The 16523-nt window shown below is 42.1% G+C and overlaps 1 protein-coding gene across 7 annotated transcripts in view; it reads right to left on the bottom strand.

The window, feature by feature from the left end:
- The window catches only part of MTUS2 (microtubule associated scaffold protein 2), a 744933-nt gene that overhangs the window by 160671 nt on the left and 567739 nt on the right, over positions 1 to 16523 (bottom strand). For 5 of the 7 annotated variants that reach the window (XM_078375228.1, XM_078375229.1, XM_054256733.2 and 2 more), the window contains one exon: positions 1700 to 1798. The exons of the other annotated variants lie outside the window; for them this stretch is intronic. In XM_078375228.1, coding sequence (XP_078231354.1) covers positions 1700 to 1798 — 99 coding nt within the window. The remainder of the gene's footprint in view (positions 1 to 1699; positions 1799 to 16523) is intronic. 7 annotated transcript variants of the gene reach the window in all.

Here is a 16523-nt window from a genome sequence, read left to right as displayed (position 1 = left end):
TCAACTGCAGTGGGGCTGGCTTGTGGTCAAAGGTTCCTGGGGGAGGACTCCCCATCGTGGCTTCCCTCAGGGCCAGAGTTGCAATCAGCCAGTCTCCTGCAGGGTGATTTCCTTCCTTCTTCATCTGGCCAAGGTATTATCCTTTAGAAATTCCAGATTTATGCAGGGTCCTCAGATCTGATCTTTTACTCAGTTACCATGCTTTGTCTCCTGCCCTTCACACTTGCAGGTTTGACCTATGTTCCGTAAATTTTTAATTAATCAGAAATTTTAATAAGTCCTCTATTCTCCATGCTTTTGGGCTAACAGTGTAGCAACTAAGAATGCAAGTTGGGGATACAGATTGCTTAGGTTCAAACCAAGGCTCTTTTATTTATTACCTGTGACTTTGGGGAAATTAATGAAATGTTCTGTGCCTCAGTTTCCTCACATGTAAAGAGAGGGGAGATAATACAACATGTCTCACAGAGTTATTGTGGACATTGAATCAATTAAGGCATTGAAAGAGCATAGGACAGTACCTGGCATACATCAGAGCTCAAACATTAGCTGCTATTATGGCCACTATTTTGGGGCTTAAAGAAAATGTTTTGGCTGGGCGAGGTGGCTCATGCCTGTAATCCCAGCACTTTTGAAAGCCGAGGTGGGTGGATCATGAAGTCAGGAGTTCAAGACCAGCATGGCGAAACCCTGTCTATACTAAAAATATAAAAATTAGTTGGGCATGGTGGTGCATGCCTGTAATCCCAGCTACTCAGGAGGCTGAGGGAAGAGAATTGCTTGAATCTGGGAGGCAGAGGTTGCAGTGAGCTGAGATCATGCCACTGCACTCCAGCCTGGTGACAGAGTGAGACTCCACCTCAAAAAAAAAAATGTTTTCAGATTATGTTGCATACTGTCCTACAATGGCATGAATATCTTACAATAGGAATATTCTTTTTGTTTTTTTGAGATGAAGTCTTGCTTTTTTGCACAGGCTGAAGTGCAGTGGCATGATCTTGGCTCACTGCAATCTCTGCCTTTTGGGCTCAACTGATTCTCCTGCCTCAGCCTCCCAAGTAGCTGGGACTACAGGTGAGAGTCACCATACCCAACCAATTTTTGTATTTTTAGTAGAGATAGGTTTTCGCCATATTGGCTAGGCTGGTCTCGAACTCCTGACCTCAAGTGATCTGCCCGTCTTGGCCTCCCAGAATGCTGGGATTACAGGCATAAGCCACCATGCCTGGCCAGGAATATTCATAATAAACAATTTTGACTTTCAAGCAACCTTATGTAGTTTATTCATATCTGAATGCAAATAAATCATTTCCTCACTGACAGACTAACAAATCATTTGATACCCATTATCTCTGTTCTTCTTCCTTTTAGTCAATATTACTTCTTGAGGATAGATCTTTACAGTCTGTTTTTCAATAATTGTAAATTATTTCAACATGCTATTGGAATAGCAGATACCCCTACACAGAGAAGATTCTCCCACTTAAATGTAGCATAACATTTTGCCTTTTTAAGATAAAATGATGTCAACAGCTGGTTCATTTCATCTAGCGTCAGAAAACATCAGCATATGTATGCCAAACTCTGGAACAATCATGTAAATCACATGGGCTGGCATTGCTCCATTAATGACATCTGAATAAGATACATACCAAGTCCAAGTCATCTCCCCAAGTAACACATCGTATTTCTTAAATACCTGGTGAATGAAGCTTGGTGGTTGAAGCTGCTACTCTCTTAGGGGATGAAACGGCGGGCTTATTAGTGTCTTGATCTTTCTGAGCTTCTTTCTTTGTTCCTATGTATAGTTTGAAAAGATAAATAGAAAGAAAGCAAGCTAGTTAAAATTGAAATGGCAACATAAATTGTGGAAAGGGCGGCTTCACAAAAGTCAAACAGATCAACAAAAGAAATATTTGGGTGATTTGTCGCTATGGTCATGACCCTCTGTGCTTGAAGAATGACACACTTGTTTATAGGAAAGCGAATTTAGTTTTGAGTGGTCAGGGAAGGAGTAAGGACACTGCTGTCTCTGATTTAATGAAAAACGTCCCCTTCTCTGGAAGTCACTGCCACCCCAATGACCCCTACCAAACTATCCAAAATTAAAATCTCAGTCACCAACTTAGTCTGCCTGCTGGTCTCTGCCGAGACAAATTTTCAGAAGACGGGGAAGGAAGGTGTAGCTGCACATGGCTGCTAATGACTTTGGCATCACCCGGAGCCAAGCAACAGGGGACACGGTCTGACTGTAATTAATTTCCATGCAGCAGGTCCACAGAGGTGACCTAGAGAGCCTTTAGCTCTCTTGCATGCAGCTGAGCCTTTGTGGAACTTGCTGCCAGAGCTGGTCCAGCAGAAACTCCTCACATTGTGTCCAGCGATACCCAGGGCACAGTGCAGCTTCTCCTTTGTGTGCTGGGCACAGTGCTCACCTCCACATCACCTTTGTCAGAAAGTCAAAGGGCAACGGATGGGAGCTTCGAGAAATCACACAGACCTAGATTAACCCAAACCTGCCTTGGCTTCAGCACACTGTTAAGTCATTTCAAAACCAAAGCTTGCTGGTGTTCGTTAGATGCAGACCATGAATGTCACCCCCATGTTCACCCCCAAACCCTGAGACCTCTCTCCTCTTTCCAGAGGTAACTGCTGCTAGCAATTTAGTGTTTATTCTCCCAGATCTTTTTCCAGGTACTTTTCAATATACACATATATACAAATGCAGCTATTAGTTCAATATATGAAACAAACATTGCAATTTCTTTTTACTTACCCACATTTTTTGAGATCATTTTCTTATCAGTGTATTTATAGGTTTTTAAAAAGAAGAGCCACATCATACAAATGGGCAAAGATATGCTATAATCAGTTCATCATCATCTTATGGATGAGCATGTAGATTGTTACAAGTTTAGCTTCTGAAATAGCTACATGTGCTACAATAAACACTCTTCTGCTTTCTTTGTATACACACGCCAGGATCTTCAGAGGACAAATGTACAGAATCGCTTTTGCTGGACTGACTCTGCTCTTTTGCAATATTGCTATGCACAGTGCAACTGTCCAACAAAAGGATCCACTAATTCATATTCCCAACAAACAGTGTCTGACAACAGCTCTTCCAACATGCCCCATGCCCTGACATTGAAATCTCAACCATTTAATCGATTCATTTAATTAAGCAATCTTTTAATTAATTGATACATGCCACCATATCAGATGATGCAGCCTCAGATGACCTCACAGACACACTGCTGTGTCACTGTCCCTGCCCACATCTGCCAACCACAATGCCAGCCATGCTGGTCATCAAACATGCTTGAGTTCCTCTGCGCAGAATATTCTTCCTCTAGCCCTTAAGCGTGGTTCATCCATTCATTCAGGAGGTCTCGGCACGGCGAGGTCATCACGATGCCTGGCACTCCAGCTAATGTGGCCCTCTCACCACCTGCCAGTTTCCTCGTTCCCACTTCATTCTTTCTCACAATGTTTGTCACTGCCCAACAATCTGTGCTATACTCACCTATCTGCTTAGTGCCTGCCTTCTCCACCAGAACACACACTTCGACCTAGACGGGGTGGGCTCTCAGTGTGTGCCCCTCCAACCCTTGCCCTCCCTCGGGCTTCTTTCCAAGCAGGTCTGCCCAGGGATCACAGAAGGCTGGATCTTTGAGGTCTGGAAAGCCCAGACACTGCACTCTGCCCAGACATGGGCACTCCCCCAGGATGCCCACTATATAGCTAAGTTCTCCCTCTGTTCCTCACTCTGCTTTGATTTCAGGTATCTACACGTATGGAAAGACAGAGACTCCTGAAAGTTGAGAAGGGAAGTGTTAAACTCCCCAAATCTGCACTAAACCTAATGTTTTATGTTTAAAGGAAAATGAAATACAATTATTTATTTAACCTTTCAGTGTTTCCATTCAGCTTTCATGGACTACAATTTGAATTTTATCAGAAATGCAAATATTAATAGTCTGACCCTGCAATTCTACTTTTATAAATCTCTCTTTGAAACACTTCTACAAGTTTACAAAACATAAATTATAACATATATAACATAAATTACATGAACTGTGGTATATTCAAACCTTGGAGTACCATGCAGCCATTAAAAAGGATATTATAGCTCTATGTTGTACTGGCATGGAAAACTGTCCATGATAAATTAAAAAGCTAGTTGAACAGCATGCATGGTATCATCCCATTTTTATAACACAAAATGTCACATGTATTATGTTTACAAATAAGTAAAAATATCTGAAAGGCACAAAACTTTTAATACTAGTTACTTCTAAGCAGTAGGATTTAGGAGCTTTTATTTTTTAATATGCTTTTGCATTAGTTCTATATTTTATAATCATCACACTTACTTGTATAATAACTAATAAGCAAAAAGAAAAGGAGATACTAAACCACTAATGAAAATAATTTGTCTGATCCATAAAAGGATAAGGAGAGGTAAGTCTAGTCCAAGCAATCCTATGGGAATAACTCAAATCGAAAGTTTCATCCTCCCTTTGCCAGCAAACTTTACCATGGCCACCTGGGGAACTCTTGCATGGTCTGGGAATTCTTCATGGCACAGTGGATTACAGTGATAAGTCAAGACATTCTGTTCTTCTTGCTATTTTCTTTATTTCTCCCTTTCTTTCTTTCTTTTTCTTTCTTTCTTTCTCTTTCTTTCTTTCTCTCTCTCTCTCCTTCCTTCCTTCCTTCCTTCCTTCCTTCCTTCCTTCCTTCCTTCCTTCCTTCCTTCCTTCCTTCCTCCCTCCCTCCCTCCCTCCCTCCCTCCCTCTCTCTCTCTCTCTGTCTCTCTCTCTCTCTCTTTCGACGGAGTTTTGCTCTTATTACCCAGACTAGAGTGCAATGGCGCGATCTCGGCTCACCGCAACCTCGGCCTCCTGGGTTCAGGCAATTCTCCTGCCTCAGCATCCTGAGTAGCTGGGATTACAGGCATGTGCCACCATGCCCAGCTAATTTTTTGTATTTTTAGTAGAGACGGGGTTTCACCATGTTGACCAGGATGGTCTCGATCTCTTGACCTCATGATCCACCTGCCTCGGCCTCCCAGAGTGCTGGGATTACAGGTGTGAGCCAGTGTGCACAGCCCTTGCTATTTTCTTATACTCTAGACTCGGCCTAAATGTCTTCTAAGTACATGGTAAGGTTTCGTTTCACTGAATGGGATCTCTGAGTGTCTAGAAATGCTAGTGTGGTCTTTGACCTCATGTTTTCCTACTGCCCCAGGCTGCTGCATCAGCCTTCTTGGCCACTCTGTCTCCTTTCTGTAGACCTGGACCAACATACCCCCAGTGCGGCCTCAGCCTTCTCCTGTCCAGTCTTCTGATGAGCGTATCCACTCAACAGGCTCACATCACCAACTTCCATACACTGATAACCAAAACATCTGTGATTTCCAATCCAGCTGGGCCCAGACATCTCTCCCGGGACCCAGACCTGTTCTCAGCCGCCAACTAGACATTATTGCTTAGCTACTGGATGACAAAAACTACTGTGCCCGAAATGGAACTGGTTAGCTTCTTCTCAAATCCATTCTTTTGGTGTGTTAGTTTCCCATTACCACTGTAACAAATTACTACTTAGCCGTTTAAGAAAACACAAGTTTATTCTCTTCCATTTCTGGAGGTCAGAAGCCTGAAATCAGTCTCACTGGGCTGAGGCCCAGGTGTCAACCAGGCTGGTACCGTCTAGACTCTCCAGGGGAGAATCCGTTTCCTTGCTTTGTTCGCCTCTCATGGCTTCCTTCATTCCTTGGCTGGTGGCCCCTTCTTCCACCTTGAAAACAATCACTCCGATCCCTGCTTCCTGCATCACGTCTTCCCCTTTAACTCCTCCTGCCTCTCTCTTATAAGGACCCTTGTGATGACATCACCTCTACCTGGGTAATCCAGGACAATCTCCCTACCTCAACATCCCAAACTTCATGCAAAGTCCTTTTTGCCCTATAAGGTAACACTGATAGGCTCTGGTGATTCATACATGGACATATTTGGGGGCCAGTACTCAGCGTACTATAGCTTCCCTGTCTAACCGAATGGTTCAATGAGGAAACCCTTTTTACTCACCAAAACGTCACTAACTGCTTGGTCTCTATTAGTTCCTGGAGTCCCTGACACTTATTTACGAAGTTTTTGACCCTTCTTGAATAGCGCTATTTCCTTAGACCCTATTCAGCTTGCCCTGATCTTCCCCCATTGTAGACTGTGCTGCTAGTCTAGTGGGCATCTCGTGCTGGGCCTGAGCGGCTCCTTGGAACGGCACTCCTGCTGACCTTTAGGGAACAAACCCTTCCCTCCTTTTGTTTCATGTGGTCAGGGTAGGGGGCTGATGCACCAGGGCCTGGAGGGGGCGTACAATGTAGGCCTGCCAGATCAGAGCTCTGCACTGCTCTGGTGTTACATAGTCTCCTGGCTTGAGAAAGAAACAACATGTGAGCTGTGATGATGACAGCACTACCCTGGGAATTGTGCTGGAATTACTAGAAAAAACTTCTCTTTCTGATAGACGGCCAAGCTGGCAGGATGTAGGCCTGGAGCAGCTGCTGATCATCTTTGTTTCCATGTGGGGAGAGCCTTTCTGAGGATGAGGCAAAGAGAGGAGAACGAGGGGCCAGGAGATGGAAATGCATTCCTGCTGCTGCAGCTGAAGTCCCCCCTGGGGGACAGTCACGCCTCACGTCACATGACCCCTGGAACTTCTTAGTTCTGTGAGCCCCAAATCCCATGATTATCGCCCTTTTGCTTTCTTCTTGCCTAAGGCAGTTTGAATTAGGTTTCTCTAACATGAAACCAAACAAGACCTGAATAACACAATACCAGCCAAAGAAAATAGATCCTTAATAAATAAATGCACATGCTCTCCTCTCATGGGGCCATATGTTGGTCAAGACTGCTCCTCATGTACTTTATCTATATTGAGATTCAGAGTGACATGAAACAATGTTCGTATGCAAACCCCAGAGCACTGGGGCTTTTGCCGGGGAGGAAGAAAGGCAGCAGGAGGGAAAGAAATGCCAGCCTCAGTCTCCTCTCAGAAGAGAAATCCGTAAGTTTAATTTGAAATACTGGCATTAATCACATTCACCCAATGCCAGACAATCACTACAAACCCAGATGGTCCTATAGTGTGTCACTGTAGTGTAGCAAGAGCACCTCAAAAGACTTCAGGGTTGGGTGATGCCTAGCAATCCAGAGAGAGTTTCTGAGAAAAGAGAAAAAGAGTGTAAAAGCTCAGTTTCTCACATGGACAAGGGCCTTCCACAATGGCATCAGTTGGCTTCAACAGCAGCTGGCAGAAGCACCACTGTGTATTTTATTCCTGAACTGGACATCATAAAAGTGACTTACAATTTGTTTATTACAAATGCTTAAAACAAAGACCATTTGCACAGGAGACATGAAAACATGACTTGGCCCTGAAGCTGCCCCATCAAGAATGATGGCTCAATGTGTCAATTATAGAGTTAAAAAATGAGGAAACTCTTTTTACACACCAGCAAGTCACTAACAACTTGGTCTCTATTAGTCCCCTGAGTCCCTGAACATAAAAAGGAATAATGGCTCACTCTGAGGATGAGGCTGTCATCTCAAAAAAAAAAAAAAACCAAGAAAAAAGAAATAACAAACGACAATAGCTAATTCAGGATCTTCGCTGAGCACATCTAAATGGGAAAAAAAAAGATTCAAGATAATGGTTAGAAGAATGCTATATACCTTTTTAATAAAAAGAAATCACATTTAAAAAAAAACCCTAAAACATTTTTATAGGCTCTTAATCTCACATACAATAGGCTGTAAATTCCTGCCAGTAAATCTCAATATAAGTAAGAAAAGATAAGAAACAGAAAGGATAAAGAAATATACACAGCAAGGGATTTTATCCCACAAGTATCTAAGGTTCTCCCTCCACATGCCTATGAAAGCGGATGTCACGGGGCTGACCCTGCCCTGGCCCCACAGATCAGCTCCCACACAGGGAACATGAGGATTGCAGATGCAGATGGAGCGGAGCAAGGAAAGGGAAAAGCAAAGGCGGCCACATGCAAGTGATGGTTATCGCTCCAGTGTAACTGGAAAGAGGTGAATAGAAAACAGGAATGATATAAACAGAAAATATAGATTCTGATGCCCCTTGTAAGATGAATTGAATGGGAACATTTCAAGGTAGGATTTATAGGGATTGAATAGAATGAAGAAAGGAAATATTATCTAGATAAGAATATACCAAATAAAAGAGAAACCTGGGTGAGTTATAAACTAAAGAGACACACGCGCGCGCACACACACACGCACACACACACACACAGAGAGAGAGAGAGAGAGAGAGAGAGAGAGAGAGAGAGAGAGAGAATACTCAGTTAGATGCAAGGACTAGAAGAAAGGAAGAAAGGAAATCATCAGTTTTCAGCTGCCAAGAGGAATTTTTTAAATATTAAGAGGAATATGTGATACTGAGGCAGTAAACAGGAGAAACAATCATAATATTGGGCTATATTGGGAAGGTGGATTTTAACCTATTTAAGGTTTGTTCCATTCCAACTCCTGTGTACTGCAGGCATGAAGGCAGAAGTTGTAGCTGGGAATTTAAGGGAAAATAGGGAGGTCCCTGCACTCAAATAGAGGCCTAGAAAACTCAGATCTACATTGGAGGCATAATCATTACCTGGATAAGACTAAGTGATAACGAATTCTGAAGATTACTATGAAAAGGTAAGGACAGAAGAATGAAGAAGTGGTTTTTGAAATATTCATATGTGTAAAAGCTTTGTAAACTCCTCCCGCCAACCCCCAGCCCAATAAATTCACTGATCGATTCATTATTAAGCACCAAGAACCCATAAGGCTTGGTCCTAGTGAAAGACAGAGGTATGAGCTGTAATTGAAGTTACACTTTGGGGGGAGATATTTATCATAAGCATTTACAAACACCAGGTGCCAGGCTGCAGTTGCTTCTGTGTGTGTTACTTTACCTGACACCTGTCCAAACTCTGTTGGTATTACTATTGGTGTTATTGCTTCCCAAATGAAGGAACTGAAGGTATGGAGTTTGTAACATAGCTGCATCTACCAGTACATGGCTGAACCTGCAATTTCCGGCCCTACTTAGCCTGCATTTCACTACGCTGCAGTGGCCTCAGTGAGTCCTGAGAAGTAGGGAGTTCTACGGCCTGCCTGCTCACCTGCCCGCAGAAGCACAATGGATCCAGGTAGAGTCTGATTCCATTTGAAAGAAACAAGCACCAGGTGGAGTCTGATTCCATTTGAAAGAAAGCAGCAAGGATCAGGGGTGACAAAGCTTAGAAGAGAGTGGGTGTGTTGGGGAGAGGGCAGGTAGGCTGTGACTAGGAGATCAGGAAATGGCTGAAGCCATTCATTTTCAAATGCTGGGGGCCAGCGAATGCCAATGTCCTTTCCATTCCTGGTCCCAATCTTTCTCCGTCTGATGCTTCCTCCCTACTATGCGAAACTCCTTCTTCCTTTGGTAAGCAACCTCCATCTCCTACTTTTGTTCTCAGTCTCTCTCAGAGCAGTTTTCTTCACATCCAACTTTGTCCTGGTCAAGAGGTCTTCAAACTCTCAAATACCCCGCTAGGACATGAGGCCCCACGCAGGTGTAAAGCACCTTTCCTTTGAGGTTCCAAGGTTCTTGCTGGCTAACTGAACGCTATTCCAACAGCAGGGTCACTGCCCCTCACATCCCCCAGGTGCAATCTTCCCCTGTAGCCTTAGGTCCTGACACTGGCAATCCCCAATGTGTGACCATCCAGCATCCCAGTTTTCAGTCCTTTGACACTTGCAACCCCTGAGGGGCACCTTGAATCAGGACCCTGGGCACCACCCTGGACCTTGTCATCACCTTAACCTTCACCTCTGGAATTCACATATCCTTCTTTCTGGTTACAACCTTCTATCCCTCTGCCATCTCACCATGCTGTTGCCTCTATCAATTCATATCTACAACTCAGATTATAATACCTTTCCCCACACCATCGGTTTCCTTCTGTCTTTACCTCCCTTCTTATCCAACCTAAAGTTTACCCCAGAGTCCTTTACTTCTACTACCTTATTAGCCATGCTTGCTCTCATTTCGCAGAGACAGCAGAAACTGCCATGGTCACAACTGCCTGAAGAACCCAACCCTCACTCAATCCAGTTGTCATCCTTTTCTAGCCCAGCTGAGCACACAGTGACACAGATGGGGACACCGAATTTATAGTCACCAGCTATCACAGTTGCCACAGCACAGTCCAGCAATTTATGCTTCCATTTTTCCTTTCATCCTTTGCATACGTTTTAAAAATGGTTTTTATTATTCTAATTGACACATAGTAATTGTACATATGTATGGGGTACAGAGTGATTGGATGTGTGGTGATCCAATCAGGATAAGTAGCAAAGCCACCACCTCACACATTGGTCATCTCTTTGTGTTGGGACCATGCCAGATCCTCTCTTCTAGCTACTTGAAAATATGCAATAGCTCATAATTAACTAGTCACCCTACAGTGTTACAGAACACTAGAACTGATTCATTCTAACTGTAATATTGCATTAATGAACTAATTTTTTACTGTCTCTCCTTATCCCTACCCTTCCCAGTTTCTAGTAACCACTATTCTATTCTCTAGTTCTAAGAGTTCAACTTTTTTAGATTCCACAAATGAGTGAGAACATGTGACATTTTTCTTTCAGTGCCTGGCTTATTTTACTTAAATAGGGTCCTCCACGCTCATTCATGTTGCCATAAATGATAAAACTCCATTCTTTTTAATGAATGAACGGTATTCCATTGTGTATCTGTACCACATTTTCTTTATTCATTCATCTGTCGATGGGCACAGGCTGATTCCACATCTTGGCTATTGTGAATAGTGCTGCACCATCAACATGGGAGCGCAGACACCTCTTCAATGTTCTGATCTCCTTTCCTTTGGATATATGCCCAGTAATGGAACTCCTAGATCATACGGTAGAAAACTATTTTTTTAAACAAAGTTCTATATTGACACCTTTCCGAAAGGTCATGCTGCAAGATTTTAAACAAAACAAACAAACCAAAAAAACACCCAGTAGTATCTTGTCTTATCCCTCCATATGCTTTCATACTCATCACTTCCGACATTTAAGCCATTTTTTCTATTTATCTCCATAGATATAATTAACATGTTTATAATGCTACTTCTTGATATGTACATTTTAGATCTATTTCAGTACCTTCTTACTACAGCAAATGACAATTTTGTTCTCTGCAGGCTCCCTTCCACACTACCTCCCCCATCATTGCAATACAGCTGTACCATTTTTGGTTAGGTCAAAATTCAGTTCACCTTGTTAAAACTGTATATAAATATTATTTAGAACTGAACCATCTTCTTGTCTGACTTTTGTTTTACGTGGGTTTAATAGCTGCCTTGGTTTTTGTTCGCTTAGTTTTCTATGTTCATATTGCTTATTCTCCCACAAGTTCTCCGTCAGCATATAGCTTTCCCCTCACAATTATGACATGTAAGGTTATACCTCATTGTAGTTGTATTTTCTTGGGGCCATTCTTCCTGGAGCCCCCAGTTCTCCATTTAGACTAGTCATTTCTAAGACTGTGGCATGGATGTCATTTGAGTTGCATCATCGTTCTGGGAAATTCCTTTACTTTTTTCCTACTTCAGGTTCCTATTTTCTGGACCCCTATGTCTTCCTCTTTTTTTGTCTGCTTCCATACTTTAGTAGAGCATATTTTTTTTTTTTTCAGTTTCTGGAGAAAGGTATACATGAGGTAAATTATCTGACAGCTTCCACAGCTGAAGATATCTTCATCCAGTTGGTGGCTTGGCTTACTGCGGAATTTTAACATGGCACATGGCAGTGATTTCCTGCAGAAATGCTAAGGCATTTCTCTTTTAGCTTCCAGGGTTGCTGCCGATAAGCCTATTGATGCTATTATAAATCTCAGCCTTTTGTGTGTGATCTGTTTGCTCTCTTGGGAAGCTCTTGGTGTCTTTTCCTATTCCCTAGTGTTGTAAAATTTCATGCTGATGTTGTCTTGCCATGGATCTTTTTGCATACATTATGCTGGACACTTAGTGGCCCTTTTCATCTGTAAACTCTCATTCTGCAGTTCTGAGAAATTTTCTTGATATGTTGCTTCCTAATTTCCTCTCCTCTGATTTCTCTGTTGTTTTTATGGAACCCCTAATATTTGGGTTCCATATATGTGTATGCACATATACATGTAGATATATACCTTATTATATATCTTATCTCTCTATATAATCTCCAACCTATTGATGGATGTTTCTCTTTGGATATCTCCCATGCACATCTCACTCCATGGGTCCAAAATTGAACTCACTGTCACCTAACAAAATCTCTTTTCATTCTTATCTTCCCTAACTTGGTAAATGTGCTTTTTTGCCCAAGCCAGAAATAGTGATCTCATATTCGCCTCCTCCCTCTCTCACCTCTTTATGCTCAATAAAATGCCAAATCTTTGGAAATATTCATCTTGTGTCTCTCTTAAATCTAGTCCACTTTTTTTCATAGTCACGGCAACGTTGTAATTTACACCAGTGCCATGCCTCCTGTAGAGGGAGCTCAGCAGCAGCCTTTTACCTCTTCATGACTCCAGCGAGTTCTGCTCCTCTACGCAACCTTCACACCTCAGCCTGCTGCTCTAATGCTCTGTGGCCACAGCTTTACTAACACTATGGGTGGAATGCCTTCTCACCGGTCCATATTCCCCATTAGAAAATACACTTCACGAGTATTGCCCATTCAGTAACTATTTGTAAACAAATGAGTTGGTTATTATTACTAACTAGTTACATTCTTCCTTCATGGAAAATAAAATCAACCTTGAGATAAGGTGAATTCCTGACATTTTGAAATTGCTTTTTATTTTATCTTTCTCATTTCTTCCCTAGTACCTCTCTCTCCACATAATAAACAGGCATGTTGTAAATGATTAATGAGAAATCATTGTACATACTGCTTGAAACAAAATGAGTAAAGCTCTGAATATGATGGATTTTTAGGGAGAAAATAATCCAGTTCTCCTGAGGAATCAGGACATTGCATGATCCATTAGGTACTGAGAATGTGAATAAGTAACTAGTGGTAAAAAAAATAGCATTTTGAAAACGTCACAGGTAGATGGTTGAGTTTTATCCACTGTGGCAGTTTTCACTAGGTAAGCCAAAATGTAAGAAATGATCTGGATTATTTGCCTCTTTCTACCCAATGATTTACTTCCACATTAATTCAAAAGTACAATAAAATTGTGCCTTTTTAAAGGCTAACATTTTCCCCATATAAATTTAAAAATCTCTAGCATGGTCTATGTAGTAGTAAGTGTCCTCATGTTAGATCCTGTAGTTTTACTCCAAATCCTGCCTCGTCCTTTTAAAAATTTTCGGAACTATCATTTTCTTGAAAGAGCCCAAGCTTTCCTTTATCCATTCATTTATCATATATTTATTGGTTGGATGCCTTGTACTTGATATGGTGTTAGCTGCTGTAGATTTCAAAGCGAAAAGACAGAATTCTTATCTCTAGGAATTCACCAATTAGTGGGACATATAAATAAGTAATGACAAGATAATACAGCAAGTTTGGGTATAAATTTCTGTATGGGAACGTGAAGAAAGAGACAGGTTAGCCTTCACTGAAGGTTATGTTTGGGCTGAGACATGAAGTATGTGAGACTTGCCAAGAGGGCAAGGGCACTGCAGAGCAGTGGGGTTGGAGGGATGTAGGGGCAGTGATCATGTGCAAAGGTACCAGGGGTGAAGGGACAGCAGGTCAGGGAGAACAGGGTAGGGAACGAGGCTGGAGGGTTTTTGAGCCTAGTCTACATTGTATCTAGCCCGCTACTATGTCCTACTTCACTAGACCAATTTCCTCCAATGCTTCTGAACTCCCTGGAAACTCCAGTTGGAGGCGAAATAAGACTACCTTTGATTTGATACTAATTGTACATTTTTTGCCTTCTTTTTTATAAGTGGGAAACTTTGTCATGGAAGTTGCCACTGAATGGAAACAATGACTAATAAACAAGTAGAAAGTAAACAGAAAGTTAAACTGTCTTTGGCTGCTATTGCTTATGGCTGAAACTAAGTTAGCTGGCTAAGGTGCCAGATTGAGATTCAGCCATCCAAGGTACATAAGCATTAAAATAAGTTACTACCTTTCTTGAAAAAGGACACATATTCATTAAAGAGAAGTAAAAAAAATACTTTTTCTTCATTTGCATTATATTCTCAACCAGCCATAACTACTATGAACCCATTGAAATGTATTATTTCAAACCAAATTATATATATTCATATATTCTTAATTATCATACAGTTTTAAACATTTTTATTGCAAAATACAATACTTAAGACTTATCTGTGCAGTTTAACACATAATTATAAAACAAACATCCATGCAATTGCTACCCAGGTGAGGAGTGAGAATAGTAGATCACTGGCAGCCAGAAGGATGCCAGGTCTCAGCCTCACCTTTCCCATTCGAGGAAACAACAGTCAAGATGTCTGCAGTCATGTCTTGCTTTTCCTTATAGCTTTACCACTCCATATGCGGCCATAATAATATCCTGAAGTCTGTTTATAAGCTTTACATCAATGATACACTGGACAAATAAAATGTGGCACATATATACCATGGAATACTACGCACCATTTATTAAATAGTGTCTGTGAATGTTCTTTGCTCATGTTTTAATGGGGTTGTTTGTTTCTTATAAATTTATTTGAGTTCCTTGTCGACTCTGGATATTAGACCTTTGTCAGATGGATATATTGCAAAATTTTTCTCCCATTCTGTAGGTTGTCTGTTCACTCTGATGATAGTTTCTTTTGCTGTACAGAAGCTCTACAGTTTAATTAGATCCATTTGTCAATTTTTGCTTTAGTTGCAATTGCTTTTGGTGTTTTCATCATGAAATCTTTGCCTCTATGTCCTGAATAGTATTGCTTAGATTTTCTTCTGGGTTTCTATAGTTTTGGGTTTTATATTTAAGTCTTTAATCCATCTTGAGTTAATATTGTATATGGTGTAAGAAAGTGGTTCAGTTTTATTTTTCTGTATATGGCTAGCCAGCACTCCCAGCACCATCTATTAAACAGGGAATCATTTCCCCATTGCTTATTTTTGTAAAGTTTGTTGAAGATCAAGATGGTTGGAGGCATGTGGTCTTATTTCTGAGTATTTGATTCTGTTTCATTGGTCCATGTGTCTGTTCTTGCACCAGTACCATGCTGTTTTGGTTACTGTAGCCTTATAGTATAGTTTGAAGTCAGGTAGTTTGATGCCTCCAGCTCTGTTCTTTTGGTTAGGATTGTCTTGGCTATTTGGGATCTTTTTGGTTCCATTCTGTGAAGAGTATCAGTGGTAGTTGAGTGAGAATAGCACTGAATCTATACATTACTTTGGGCAGTATGACCATTTTTCTTTCTTTTCTTTTCTTTTTTTTTTTGACTGAGCACAGGGGACTTCATTGATGGTACATGACAAGATGGGGCTCCCCCATAGGCCCCTTCTTCTTCAGGGGGTCTGCATGAAAACTCTGAGGAGGGGGGATTCTCAGTGTGGTGGAGGACTGAGTATGGCAGAGACTCCCCAGCAGTGAGGGCCTCTCTCTTACTCTTGTGCTCTCATTAGGACTGGTGGTCTGGGGGGTCTTACTGTTTGGAGGCCATGTGAGCCATGAGGTCCACCATCCTGCTGCTGTAGCCAAATTCACTGTCATATCAGGAAATGAGCTTGCCAAAGTAGTCATTGAGGGCAATTAGCATTGCCTCCAGCATCAAAGGTGAAAGGGTGGGTGTCACTGTTGAAGTTGGAGGAGACAACCTAGTACTCAAGTGTAGCCCAGGATGCCCTCGAGGGGGCCCTCCCAACACTTGCTTCACCACCTTCTTGATGTCATCATATTTGGCAGGTTTCTCGAGATTGCAGGTCACGTCCATGACTGACAAGGTGGCAGTGAGGATACAGAAGGACATGCCAGTAAACTTCCCGTTCAGCTCAGGAAGGCCTTGGCCACAGCCTTGGTAGCACCACCAGAAGCAGAGACGATGTTCTGGAGAGCCCTGTGGCTGTCATGCCACAGTTTCCTGGATGGGCCATCCACAGTATTCTTGGTGGCAGTGATGGCATGGACTGTGGTCATGAGTTTTTCCATGACACCAAAGTTGTCAGGGATGACCTTGGCCAGGGGCACTAAGAAGTTGATGGTGCAGGAGGCAATGCTTATGATCTTGAGACTGTGGTCATAATTCTCATGGGTCATGCCTATCACGAATATGGGGGCATCAGCAGAGGGGGCAGAGATGATGACCCTTTTGGCTCCTCCCTTCAAGTGAGCCCCAGCCCTCTCTATAGTGGTGAAGATGCTGGTGGATTCCACAACGTACTCAGCACCAGCACTGCCCCATCCGATTTTGGTGGGATCTGACTCCTGGAAGATGATGATATTTCCATTGATGATAAGCTTCCCAT

The sequence above is a fragment of the Callithrix jacchus genome, chromosome 5, assembly GCF_049354715.1.
Source record: "Callithrix jacchus isolate 240 chromosome 5, calJac240_pri, whole genome shotgun sequence".
Taxonomy (NCBI): domain Eukaryota; kingdom Metazoa; phylum Chordata; class Mammalia; order Primates; family Cebidae; genus Callithrix; species Callithrix jacchus.
This window is presented reverse-complemented; position numbering and strand designations above follow the sequence as displayed.